Source organism: Myotis brandtii, unplaced genomic scaffold (genome assembly GCF_000412655.1).
Source record: "Myotis brandtii unplaced genomic scaffold, ASM41265v1 scaffold550, whole genome shotgun sequence".
Lineage (NCBI taxonomy): Eukaryota > Metazoa > Chordata > Mammalia > Chiroptera > Vespertilionidae > Myotis > Myotis brandtii.
The window spans coordinates 4,038,994-4,051,620 of record NW_005370043.1 but is presented as its reverse complement, the minus strand read 5'-3'; the positions used below and the strand labels follow the sequence as shown (position 1 = coordinate 4,051,620).

General features: G+C 54.8%; 1 protein-coding gene across 6 annotated transcripts in view; it reads right to left on the bottom strand.

Annotated features, from left to right (window-relative positions):
* Positions 1 to 4,589: 4,589 nt before the first annotated feature.
* Positions 4,590 to 12,627, bottom strand: part of POLL (polymerase (DNA directed), lambda) — an 8,376-nt gene continuing 338 nt past the window's right edge. Inside the window, exons 1-9 of one of the 6 annotated variants that reach the window (XM_005878292.2) lie at positions 12,529 to 12,621; positions 11,859 to 12,044; positions 10,895 to 11,189; positions 10,547 to 10,703; positions 9,874 to 10,191; positions 8,922 to 9,095; positions 8,237 to 8,365; positions 6,216 to 6,384; positions 4,590 to 5,790 (exon numbers count right to left, since the gene is read on the bottom strand). In XM_005878292.2, coding sequence (XP_005878354.1) covers positions 5,426 to 5,790; positions 6,216 to 6,384; positions 8,237 to 8,365; positions 8,922 to 9,095; positions 9,874 to 10,191; positions 10,547 to 10,703; positions 10,895 to 11,189; positions 11,859 to 12,030 — 1,779 coding nt within the window. In that variant the 5' untranslated portion in view covers positions 12,031 to 12,044; positions 12,529 to 12,621 and the 3' untranslated portion in view covers positions 4,590 to 5,425. Of the gene's footprint in view, positions 5,791 to 6,215; positions 6,385 to 8,236; positions 8,366 to 8,921; positions 9,096 to 9,873; positions 10,192 to 10,546; positions 10,704 to 10,894; positions 11,190 to 11,858; positions 12,622 to 12,627 lie in introns of those variants that run through there. The other 5 variants (XM_005878289.2, XM_014549475.1, XM_005878293.2 and 2 more) reach the window with 5 other exon arrangements.

Genomic DNA, 12,627 nt, shown 5'->3' with positions numbered 1-12,627 from the left:
CCAGCAACACCCTCCCGCAGGCCTTCAAAGGGGCCTTTTTAGGAAGAGCAGTAGATGGCTCAGTCACACAGCACAGCCAAGGCACCCAGTGTAAGGGGCCCAGCCACCCAGCGGGGCTGCGCTGCGGGGAAGCAGAGAGGATGCTTCTGTTAGTCAGAGAACATCCGTGCCTGTGAGGCCCACACATGAGGAAGGGTCCCCCCTGGAGTCTGTGGGGCAAGATGGCCTGCACTTAGTTGGTGGGGTCGAGGGGCAAAAACCAGGTCAGGTGGAAAACCAACCTCTCAACTCAAGCTGGCCTTCCAAATTCATCCCCCAAACCCGTCCTGTCTGCCCCCAGTCTCACTCAGCCTCTGAGTTCCAAAAAGGCCCTCTAGGGCTCTTGCTGCCCTCCCCCCAGCCCTAGCTGGGCAGGGGTAGTTGATCCAGCACCCTGGGCCCTCTGGGCTGGCCCTGCCCAGGGAGAGACAGGAGCCTCAGAAGCCTCCCATCAGGGAGCCCAAGTCAATCACCCCCAGCCCCTAGAGTGACAGCCCCCCTTCTCCCAGGCTCCCCCAGCCCTCCTCAGGCTCCGCTTTCTGCTCTGCCTGCAGGCTCCCCTTCACGGTCCCCACCCCACAGGCTCCCACCAAGGCCTGATGGAGGGGCTGGAAGAGACCCTCCCCAACTCCATCCGAGCGCGGGAGCTGGGTAAGAGGTGGGGAAATGAATATTAATTTATCATGATTAGGCAAATCCGGCAGGGAGAGCCGATTCCGGAGGAGGCTAAAAAGATGAATTTCAGCAATAAAATTAAATAAGGACGGACGGGCGGCCCCTCCTCCCTCCCGCTTTGCTGATCTCTCTCTTTCTTACAATTTATGAGGCCAATTATGAAGATGAGGTTGGAAGTTCCTGGAACTTCACTAAATGCAAACGGCGGTCCCTGCTGTTCCCATCAAATTAATTAACCGCACGCTATTGATGGCCGCTCAAGGCTGACGCAGGCGGCCCGCCCTGCGGCCGCCTCCACGGACACAGCACCCAGAGCCCAGAGCCTGGCTGGGGCTCCACCACCCTCTGCAGTCCCTGCCTGGCCCCACAGCGGACTCCGGGGACCCTCCTTCCAGCCCCGAGGCCCTGCCTGAGACCTTGACCACACGGGGGCATGCACACAGAGCTCTAGACAGACATACCGACATACAGCCAGGTACCCACACGCGTGCACAGACAGAAAATCACGAACACGCGGTGCGCACAGGGCCTGGAAATGCACATTAGGCACACAAGCAAAGGAACAGACTCAAGCGCAGTGAGAGTGCAGCTGAGGAACCGAGCCCGCTTGGGTGAGGGCAGTGAGGCCGAGGGGGTCTCGCTGTAAAGGAACGTTTGGGGCCCGGAGTCTGTGCCGTCAGGGCTAGGCCTGAGTCCAGAGCGGTAAAGGGCCAGGCAGTGGTTTCACTGCCACTCAAGCAGCTAAGGACCCCTCACCTGGTACCTGCACAGTAGCCCCTCAGTCTCCGCGGGGGATTCGTTCCAGGACCCCCATGGATACCAAAACCTGTGGGTGTTCAAGTCCCTTATAAAATGGTGTCGTATTTGCATATAACCTACACACATCCTCTGGTATACTGGTACTTTTTTGAATTGAACCGTGATCTCCTGGTTCATAGGTTGACGCTCAACCACTGAGCCATACCGGCCAGGCATCTGGTATACTTTAAATCATCTCTAGGTTACTTATAACACCTAATGCAAGGAAATGCTTTGTGAATAGTTGTTATATTGTATTGTTTAGGGACTAATGATAAGAAAAAAAGTCTACATGTTCAGTAAGATGCAACCATCATAGGCAGGTCAGCAACAATGTAACTTAGAAAAATATTTTCCACCTGCAGTTGGTTAAATCTGCAGATGCAGCACCTGCAGATATGGAGGGTCAACTGGACTGACCCCAGTGGCATCCTCAGAGCCCTCTCCACAGCCCCTTACCCCTGCTCCTCCTGCTCTTCTGGCCTTTTCAGGAGTGTTCTCTCTAGGTCTTTTCTGGCCTGTGCTGACCTCCATGGTGGGGCGGACCAGGCTTGCAGAGTCCCCAGTGCAGGTGATGAGGATGGGGCCTTGCCAGTCTCGGGCCAGCTTTGGGACTTCAGCTGGGGGCCCCCCTGTTCCAGAGCTCAGAAACAGGATTGCCTAGTGCAGCGGTTCTCAACCTGTGGGTCGCGACCCCTTTGGCGGTCGAACGACCCTTTCACAGAGGTCGGCTAAGACCATCCTGCATATCAGATATTTACATTATGATTCATAACAGTAGCAACATTACAGTTATGAAGTAGCAACGAAAATAATTTTATGGTTGGGTCCCAACATGAGGAACTGTATTTAAAGGGCCAGAAGGTTGAGAACCACTGGAGTGGCTCAGGGGTTCTGGAAAACTAGCCAGCTGGTGCCTTGACTGAAGGGCACGGTGGACAAAAGGCTAAGGATCTTGGGGCTGAGCCCATCCTGGGCCTGGGGCCGCTCCTGGGTGTCTGTAGAGTCTGGGTAGCATTAGGTACCCCGACAGCTATAGTATCTGGTGAGGTTGATCTCTGAGATGGTAGGGAGGCCTGGAAAGGTGTCCGCTTTCCGGGGCTGCATGTCCTTAGGAAGGTTCTAGAGTACAATGTTTCCTTGCCTCCTTTGGCTTCGAGAGGCCACCCACATTCCTTAGCTGGTGGCCCCTTTATCATCAAGCCAGAAACATCGCATCTCTCTGACCCTTCTTCCCTCGTCACGTCTCTCTCTGACTGTAGCCGGGAAATGTTCTCCACTTTTAAGGATTCATGATTAGACTGGGCCCACTGGATAATCCAGGATAATCTCAAAATAAAACTTAAGGACATCTGCAAGGCCCCTGTCACCGGTAAGATAGCATACTCACGGGTATCAGGGACTCAGATGTAGACATCTTTGGGGGAACCATTATTCTACCATACCTGCGGTCTGACCAGGGGCAACTCTGGCCCAGGGACAGAGTGACAGTGGCTGGGCTGGGGGAGGGAGGCGAGCTTGTGGGGCCGTCTCCCCTCCTCAGGGCCAGGTGCTGACTGGCGGTGATTTGGGGGTCCTCAGTTGCTGGAGAGAATGCCCGTTCCCACCTGCGCTCTGAACTCAGTCTCCCTTTCCAATGGGGTGGCGCACGGGGCTGAAATCAGGCGCAGGCTCTCCGGTGGCTGGGGAATCCCTCAAACACTCTTTGCTCCCTTTGCACTCAGAGAACCACCCCTCCCCCAAACTGGGTAACCTCCAGACACAGAAGTCTCCCCATCAGCTCTTGTCCTGGGCTCCTGTGTCGGCTGTGCAGCCGAGGAGACCGCCCTCCGATGGCTCTGGAGGACATGGGCACTCGCCCTTTGCATCCTGTGGTTTCCTGCTGCCCTTGCCAGGGGGAACCAGGACTTTGGTCTGAAGGTGGTCTCTGGAACTCGGAGTCTCCTGATGGGAGGGGGTGGCAGGAATGGGGGCCCCTGGTTTCAGACGTAGAAGCCAGCACTATTCCTCCCCTTGGTTCTGGGGAGGTCTTGTGTATAGGTTAACTGGCCAAGTTACCCCAAGATCCACTGATTCCCTCTTCTCCTCGCCCTGGAGGCCCAGTTCCTCTGTGCCTGCTGAGACAAGGGGCACAGAAGTGGGAAGCAGAGGAGGAGAAGCAATGGCCACATTTGGACCCCGACATCCCAGGCTTTGGGCTTCTGCCAACTCCAACCTTTCTGGGGATGGGGCCCCGAGGGCGCAGTCCAGAGTAGAGCTAGCAGCCCTGGAGCGAGGACAAAAGCAGCCCTAACACCTGGGGGGCCCAGGATTCCCCAGCTCCTCTTGTCCACTCCAGGCCCTGGGCAGCCACACCTGCCTGGGAGTAGCAGCTCTGAGGGAGAGGCTCACGCCTCACCAGGTTTCCAGGCCTTTGAGGGAGCTCTCTGCTGGTACTGAGCTGTGACAGGGGCCTCAGACTCCATGGGCCTTCGGTTCCTTCCCTGCGTGACCCATGCAGACAAGGCCCCATGGCTGGACTTCAGGGTTCTGAGCTAAGGCTGTGGGGTCCCCTGACTGAAACCAGGTCAACAAAGGCCAGCTCTGGGACTCCGCAAGTTACTCACAGAGACCGACCCACCCTGCCTCACAGCCAGTGCACTCAGGTTTGAGCCCAGCTCTGCACCCAGAGCTCCCCTTATGCTCTAAAAATCCCCATATACCTTCATTCCCCTCACCAAATTCTTCCATATCCCTCCACTCCCCCCACCGAATTCTCTATCCTGCAAGGTCCAGCCTCTGAAAATGACCTTGATGCCACTAGCTGGACTTGCTCCTATCTGCTCTATCGAACTAAGCCCCTCAGCTTGACTTTCCGTCCTCCACCAGCCTAGCCTTCTCCCGACTCCCAGCACACCACAGCCCCTCTAAAGCGGGTTCCTGTTATTTCCAGAGCCTGCTTAACCCTCTCAAATAGGCTATTTCCCTGCCAGCCTTCCCCTCCCCTTCTCCAGGCAGCCTTCCTTGACTGCCTCACCCCTGTCAATGGCACACGGGTCACCATTTAGTTGTTCCTAATGAGTCTTAGCCACTTTTAAAAATATATATATATTTTTATTGATTTTAGAGAGGAAGGGAGAGGGAGAGAGACAGAAACATCAATGATGAGAATCATTGATAGCCTGTTCTAGGGGAGGCCCACAGGAGATGCCGATGGGTAGACAGGCACCCCTAAATGCCTGACTCCATGAATTCTCCCTTTTCACGTCCCCCAGTGTGCTTCTGAGTTCAGGAGCTGACTCGGGCCTGGCCTATGTGAAGAGCAGCTAACTTGCATTTCTGGGCTCCCATCCAGCTCCCCTCTCCATGCCCCCCTGGGTGGAAGAAGGCAGGCAGGGGCTGCAGCAGCTCAGACATCAGGCAGGTTGAATGTCAAATGCACTTCACTGGGCCCCTGGGCCTGCCAATGCTGTCCTCACGGAGCCTGAGGCACCCTCTCCCAACACCTCCAGCTGCACAGGAAGTGGGGTGGGTAGAGGGAGTATGCGAAGTGGTTCATTCTCCTGCTCCAAAGGGTCTTGGGTAATGCTGGGCCAGAGCTGCTTGCCTCTGCCCCTGCAGCCCCATCCCACCGCCAGCAGCTAGACCCTCCTCAGGGTAGAGGAAGGGGATGCCTGGGCCACCTGTTCCTGCTTAACGTGGGGCAGTGGGCCACGTGCAAGCTTCTACCAAGGGCAGCTGTGCAGGAGGGAGAGCAGCCTGCTCTTGTCGGGGGAGGGCAGGGCAGACCCTGGGAGCTAGGCTGGCCCTTTCCCTCAGGCCCAGGGAGCTGGTGACTGAAGGGTGAGGTTTAGCCAGCTGAGGCCAGGGAGGAGTACTGGACAGCCAGGTGGGGCAGCTGGTCCAGTGGGTGCCCCTTCCGCCTCGACCGTGGTCACCAGTCCCGCTCAGCGGGTTCTCGGTAGGGCAGGCCTAGCAGCCTGAAGACATCCTTCTCAGTCGGGGTGGGAAGCACTCGGCCAGACCCCACCTTGAGGCCTCGGGTGTCCCGCACCACAGCTGCGCTGAGGGCGTGCTCCGACAAGCTCATGCCCTTGGTCTTGGCCAGAGCCCGCATGGAGCGGTTGAAGTGGGCAGAGCCGGTGAAGTAGAGCAGGGCGCACGCAAACTCGCTGTAGGGCACAATGATGATGTCCAGTCGTCGGTGCCGTCGCCCTGGTCCTGGGAGCTGGCACACACCCAGGTACTTCTGCTGCTGACCATTCTCCTCCTGGCTCACCAAGTCATCAGTCAGGAACCCTGGACCAACATAAGAGGGTTGCTGGGAGGGCTAGGAGCCAGGCCTGGGCCATCCCCTCCTCCCAGCTCTCTCCGGATCACCCTGGGTCCTCTAGTCCCAGGTGACCCCTTACTTGCTGGGTGACCTGGCCCTCTCTGGGCCTGTCTCCTGGCCTGTAAAATGTGCATAGAAATTCCTCCCACCCCTAGTGTCACAGGAGGATCAGATGAGACACGCAACCTGTAGGTGGTGCTGAGCACCTGTGTGGTGTGGGGCTGTTTCATCTCTTCCCTGAAATGGCTCTGGCCACAAGGTGGGATTCTCACGAAGCGACCTTCCCCTGCTTCCCGCCTAGAGATTGTGACTCTGAGGCTCTCCCTCCTGGGGGCCGCCTCGCCCTGCCCTGGCCCCTGCCAACCTGCTCCCCCAGAGATGGAGCTTATACCTCGCTGCCGAAGGCTGTCAAGGAGGCGACTGAAGATGCCCTGGTGAGATCGGCCATCCGGGTGAGTGAGCAGCACGTCCACATCACCACAGGTTGCTTTCCCCCGTCGGTAGGAACCGCATGCCACACACAACAGCCCAGGGTTGAAGGCCTGAGCTGATTCCCGGACCTGGGAAAGAGCAGTGAGGGCTGAGGGCTGTGGGCCTTACCCTCTTCAAGGAGTTCCTCTCCTGTGTCAGCACAAGGGCCTTCCCTGACCCAGGGACCCACCTCCCAGTTTATTCCCCAAGCCGAACAAGGCCCTAGGGATGGGCCCCCGGGAACAGAGGCCAGAGATCTACCCTGGGGAGCAGCAGTTCTCAAGCTTCGCTAGGACGTGCTCCCACCCGGGAGGCAGCCTGAGAAAGACGTAGAAGATGCCTATGCTGTTTCTGAGGGAAAGTCCTGATCTTCCCTCTAGGGCTCTTTCAGAGCAGAAGACACGCCTTCTGGTGGACCCTCCCCAACCAGGTGCCCCGTCTGTGAAACGCCACTTAAGATAAAGGGCCCTCAGCCAGGTCTCAGCAGCCGGGGGTATCTATGGATTTAGTACGACAGGCAGAGTGTGTGAGTTGGGGCTTGAGGCCTGAACAGGTGGCTGGCAGGGTGGCCTGGACCCAAGACTGGGAAAATGGAACCCAGAAATAGAGCTACATCTGTGATGAGAGGAGGAGAGGAGAGGAGCCCGGAAACAGAACTACACCTGTGATGGTAGGGAGGGGAGGACAGGGAAGAAGAGGGAGGTAAGGGAGAGAGGAAGGCAAATCTGAACCAATGTTCACGTCCTTACACGGAGGAACGGGACGGTGAGGAGTGAGTGTGACAGAGCAGACTGTCAGCTGAAGGGTCATCCCTCGTTGAGAGGGATAAGCCCATCAGCCCTCCCCAGAGACACGAGGCCTTTCATGTGCAGATAGCCTCCCGCCTCCACCCCAGGATGCTGAGATTTCTGGGGCCCTGGATACCCTCAACCATGACACCTCAATTCTCCTGACAAGCGGCTCTGCTAATCCCCTCACTCCCTTCTTGAGCCTCCCAAGAAGATGGGAGGAGGCCTAGGGCGAGTAATCCCATCAAAAACTCCTCAGGCTGGAGCCCTTCAATGGGGGGAGCGTGCCAGGTGGGCAGGAGGGCCCGGAGGCTCACTGGGGCATTCTCCTTGCCTGGACACCGTGGCTGAGTGACGGTGTCATCACTGACACCGCGCCTGGTGATGGGTGAACAAAGGGGCCTGTTCATCCACCCTGCTCCAGCCTCAGATTCCTGTGGCCGGGAGAAGAGCTGGCAGTTGATCTCAACTAAGCTGTCCATAGAGTTTCTGTGGAGTTCTACGCTATCAGCGTCCTAGACCAAAGTAAGCAAACCTTGTCCATAGCAACCAGCTCCTAATCCCAACGCCAGTTATATGAACTTGACCCATAATCCACCTCTAAACCAAACGCTAATCTTGGCCAAACCTTATTTCTAGAGCAATCATGAATCTTAACTAAAAGCATCCAATACTAAGAAAACTTATTCCTAACTCAGGCCTGACCTTAACTCACTTCTTGACCTAGCTTTCTTCTAACCCCAAACTTAGTCCTACTTGCACTGGGCTTCTTCACCAACTCTAACCCAAACAGGTGGGCTTCAGAAAGTCCATACGTCTGGAAAGAGATATAAAACTCTGTACATTTGTACAACTTCTTGAGAGAAAGTTTTCACCAGGTTCTCAAAGAAGTTTGTGAATCACAAATGTTAAGAACCTCTGCCCTAACCCAGCCTAGCCTAGTGCAGTTCAAATCCCAATATCCTTAAGTAGTTCCTACCAGAGCTTTAGTCTTGACTCGCTCTTTCCTCCCTGATCCTAACCTCTGGTGGCCCACAGCTTCCTCTGCCTGTTAGGCTCCCCAGCTGAGGGGTCAGGAGTTCTTGGCTTTGAGCCAGGCCCTGACCTTAAAGCAGGGCCTGGCTCTCCTCACTGTTCTGAGACACCTGCTTACGGTCTGCTCGATCTCGGCAGCCTCCTCCCTGGGCATGCGTTCCAGAAAGTCATCGTAATGCTTCAGGCCAATGGCCTGCTGGGTAGTCAGGGAGGCCTGGTTGCGGATGTCTTCTAAGCTCCGGAAACCCTGGAGAAAAGAAGCCAGTTGGGGCACTATGAGGATCCAGGACCAATGAAGAGGCAGTGAATGAGCATACACGCAAGGCTTCCATCACCCCCAGCCTCCAAGGAAGACCTGAGGCAGGACCTCCCCCAGGAGCAGTTGGGTCTGTAATCAGTGGATCTTGGGAAAGGCAGGAGGCATGGGAGACAAGCCCCAATCGAGCCCTGCCACAAGCCTAAAATATGATTCTGTTGGTCTAGTGGTGAATCTGGACAGGCCAGATTCGGGAACTACTGCTCTGGATACTCAGCCCTGAGGCCTGGTCTCTTCAGAAAGGCCCTTGCTGGTCTGAGACAGAGAAACATACTTCTTGTCTCTGCCACAGATCAATGCCTCAAGTATACCAAGCCACAGGGCGGTCCTGGGAGCTAGGAGAGGGGTCTACATGAGCCCTGGTCCCTGTGAAAAATGGTCTCCCTATAGCCTGGGTTCGTTCCCATCAGAGCACAGTGTAAGACAACTGTAGGTCAGGAGCTCTGAGACACAGCAAAACTGAGAGGGGGCTGGGGCAAGGTATGACCTGTTGGTACCACATCTGGGCAGTCTTGGTTCCAGCTCCCCAAATATTAGAGAAGAGTTCCAAGACAGGCACGCTGTCGCTGATGTGGTCCAGCTTCCGCAGATGTCCGCTTTCTAAGATCTCTACGATCTTCTCGGCCATCCGTTTCCCAATCCCAGGGATACTGCAGGCTTCCTAGAGGAAGGGGTTGGCAGAGGCAGGAAAGAAGAGTGAGAAGATGGGATGGGTAGGGCCAGAGGGTGGGGAAGCTGACTCCTTTAGCAGATGTCCAGTAAAAGCCAGTTGGCAATTAATGGCTCTGTAAAGCTTGGGCACAACTGAAGATGAGAAGTTTGGATGGAATGGGATGGTTACGTTGTCTTTTGCTTCCCAGAGGGATGGAGATCAGCACAGGAAGTAGAAAAAGGCAATAATGGTGACACTCGTCGTCATCATCATCATCATCGTCATCATCACAATAGTGAGAGCCAACATTTACTGAGGCCTAACTGTGTAGCCGGTCGTGCACCACAGAGATCATCTCCTTTAGTCCTCACAGAACACTGCATTTGTTGCTATTCTTAGTCTCTTTTTACTAGTGAAGAAACTGACACTCAATGGGTTTAAGTAACTTGCCTGAAGTCCACAATTAGTGAATGATGGAAAACAGAATTCAAACATTGCTCTGTTGGCCTCCAGAGTCTAAACATTTTAAAAACTTTATTATGGAAAAAATTCCAAAGTAGAGAGAACGGTGTAACAAACCCCCACGTAGCCAATACCCAGCTTCTATAATTATCAAGATTTTGCCAAACTGCTTTCATCAGTCTCTTTTGTGCAAGTGCCAGACATCATAAAATCTCAACCACTCCACCTGATCCCCACTTGTGACCGGTGCCTCCACCAACCTCTAGCCAGTAAAGAGAAGACCACATCCCACCCATCTGCATCCCCTGCCCTAGCCCCCAAGTACCTGGTAGGAGGTGACAGGCTTGTGGAAGCTCTTGAGGGCATTGATGGCCTTGTCATAGCCAAGGGCCCTCCACTTGTCTCCCTGAACACTGTAGGCTTTGGCCAGCACTTCCAGCTTTTCTGTGATGTGGGTGTTGTGGTTGGTCGCCTTTTGACTCGAAGGCTGTGCACAGACCCACTTATTCAGACCCTCAGGGGCGGGGCTGGGCTCACCATCTCCCTCAGGGGGGATGGGGTAGCGGCCACTGATCAGGGCTTCCAAATCAGCTGCGCTAACTGGGGTCTCTTCCCCATCACTGGTGTCATCATCCGAGACAGGCTGGAGGGAAGGAAGAAGAGACAATAAATTCCTGCCCCGTGAATGCTCCTCGGAGTGGGTGGTTGAGTCTCCCAGTTAAACCCAGGAATTAGGCTGGGTCTTCTGCATCTACTTGGGTTTCCGTAAGTGTGGGGATGTGTTCCACTTGATTTCTTGGTCCAGCCTAGGGTGCCCGGTGGCATGTGGTAGATATGATCTGGGCAAATATAGGAGTGATGAGTGTTGGGAAGAGCTAACTGGCTTCACAATAAGAGAGCCCTCCTCTCTCAGGGGCCCCGGCCTTTCTGAGGCTCTCCCTGTTTCTATGATCCAGTTTCCAGGGAAAGTGAGCTGTTGGGGCTGAAAGGCTCCTTACCTGGGCTTGGGTGTTTGGAGCTTCTTCTATCCTCTGGGGAGGAGATACAGGTCTAGGGGGAGTAGGGGGAGAAGAAGGGACTGTCCTGAGCAGAGCCTCACAAGCTCCGGGAGAAGAGTCTTGGTCTGCCTTACTGAGCTGTGGTTGGTCCAGGTACCTGCAGGGATGGTGATGGGATGTTAAGACACCAAAGGTCTCACCCTAACTCTGTTCTCAATCCTTCTCTACTCAGAAACATTGCTTTTCTAATGTATTCCATTAAGACAATGAGAGTTATTTTTAATAACCCAAAGAAAGAGCTCAAGATGCTGCCAGAAAACATTCGAGGAAAGACTGGGATCAGCCCACCTGTTGGGGATGAAGATGCTGAATCCTGCCGTGTCCACCAGCCTTCTCTCCTGCAGGCACAAGCTCAGCCAGGCTGACTTTACCAGCTGAGCACCTGGGGGCAGCCGGGGCAGTCTAAGGAGGCGAAGGGCTCGCTCACAGTCCATGCCATCATCCACCACAATGTGAGTGACCCCTGGGGCCTGGGCAGAGTATATCTGGCCACCATGTTGGACAATCTGCTTCTCAAAGAGTTCTGCCCGGGCTCGCCCAATGCCAGCGGGCACAACATGGGCCCGTAGGGAACTCAGCCACTCTGTGGAGGAGATATCCATATGCCTATTGTCATAACTTTCAGACCTGCTCCGAATGATCCCATTAGAGTCTCCTACCCCCAAACAATCATTTTTCTTCCATTCAGGCAACCTGCCTTCTGAGGGTCCCACCACAAGCAGACAATTAACTTTCTTATGTGTCATCACTTGATGTAAGAGGCAAACTAGAACAGTGTCTGGCACATTGTAGGCATCCTATAAATCACTTTGTTCATTTATTCTTTCAACAAGTATTAATAGATACCTACTGTATACCAGGCACAAGGCATATATATCTTATAGGCCTCACAGTCTAATAGATCCTTCCTTCCCACCCAATGTAAGTTTTTGCCATCTATTTGTCAATTTGGCTACAAAATATCTTTTAACTCTAGGGGCCTGAGATGGATTTCTGCCCCCCCTCCCCATCCCGGCCACACACACTGCAGGGAACCTCCTGGAGAGCAAAGATTCTGCTGGTCATTTCCTTAGGGGCTAGGAGTATTTTCTGATTAATGGAGGTCTCAGGGTGAAGTAGAAGATAACAAAGACCTGGGACCAAGCCTACTGCAAGGCAGGTATAAACCAACCTGCAGGCCCTGGGCAGGCAGAGTCGGCTCTATCTGCTTCTGGCCATGAACAACGTGGGTTCTGAGATTGGGTTTGCTCACCTCTTGCTTCTTCTTCGTCTTCCCTCTTGGGAATCTTTGCAAGTACTTTTGATGATGGATTGGCAAGGATTTTCTTCCGCTTGGGAAATGCCTTCAAGATGCCCCTGGGGTCCATTGAGGTATGGCTGGATCCTGGCCTTTCTGTTTGAGGGTTGATCGGGGCAGCTGTCATGTAGAAACCTAGAACTGGGGTTCCCCAAGTCCTTTGACTATGGAGGTAGGATCTCTACTGACCAGGCCTTGGGGGCAGTAGCCCAGTTCCCCAGGGTCTCCCCAACCCCATTTGAACTTCAGTTGCTTCAGAGCTCTACACTCACCAGCCTTTCAAAGTCAGAGTATTGGAGGAAATGGGGGGAAGAATGAAACTACTGGGGGAACTTTGGGGGGGGGGGCACTAAACGGTATCATTCTTCAGAGGGATTGCTCTAAAGGTTCAGTGAGTGTCTGCCCTGCTGCACCCCAAAGGGGTCTCCCTATAGGGGATGCCAAGTCAGGAAATGGAGCGATGCCTTTAGGAAGGACTTGGGCTCCCAAGAGGAGTGTAGACTGAGTGGGACTCCGCACAAACGCCACATCGTCTGGCTCTACCCCCATCACTGACCCGCAGAGGAAAACCTGAGGGTGCGAGTGTGAGGGAGGGAAGTGAGGAAGGCAGGGGAACGCCCTGCACCTGCCCTGGTCGCAGGCCTCTCCGCGCGGCGGTGCTCAGCCCCGCAGGTGCGGGAAGACCAGGCACAGCAACAGCAGGTGTGCAGCGCCTTCCGGGACT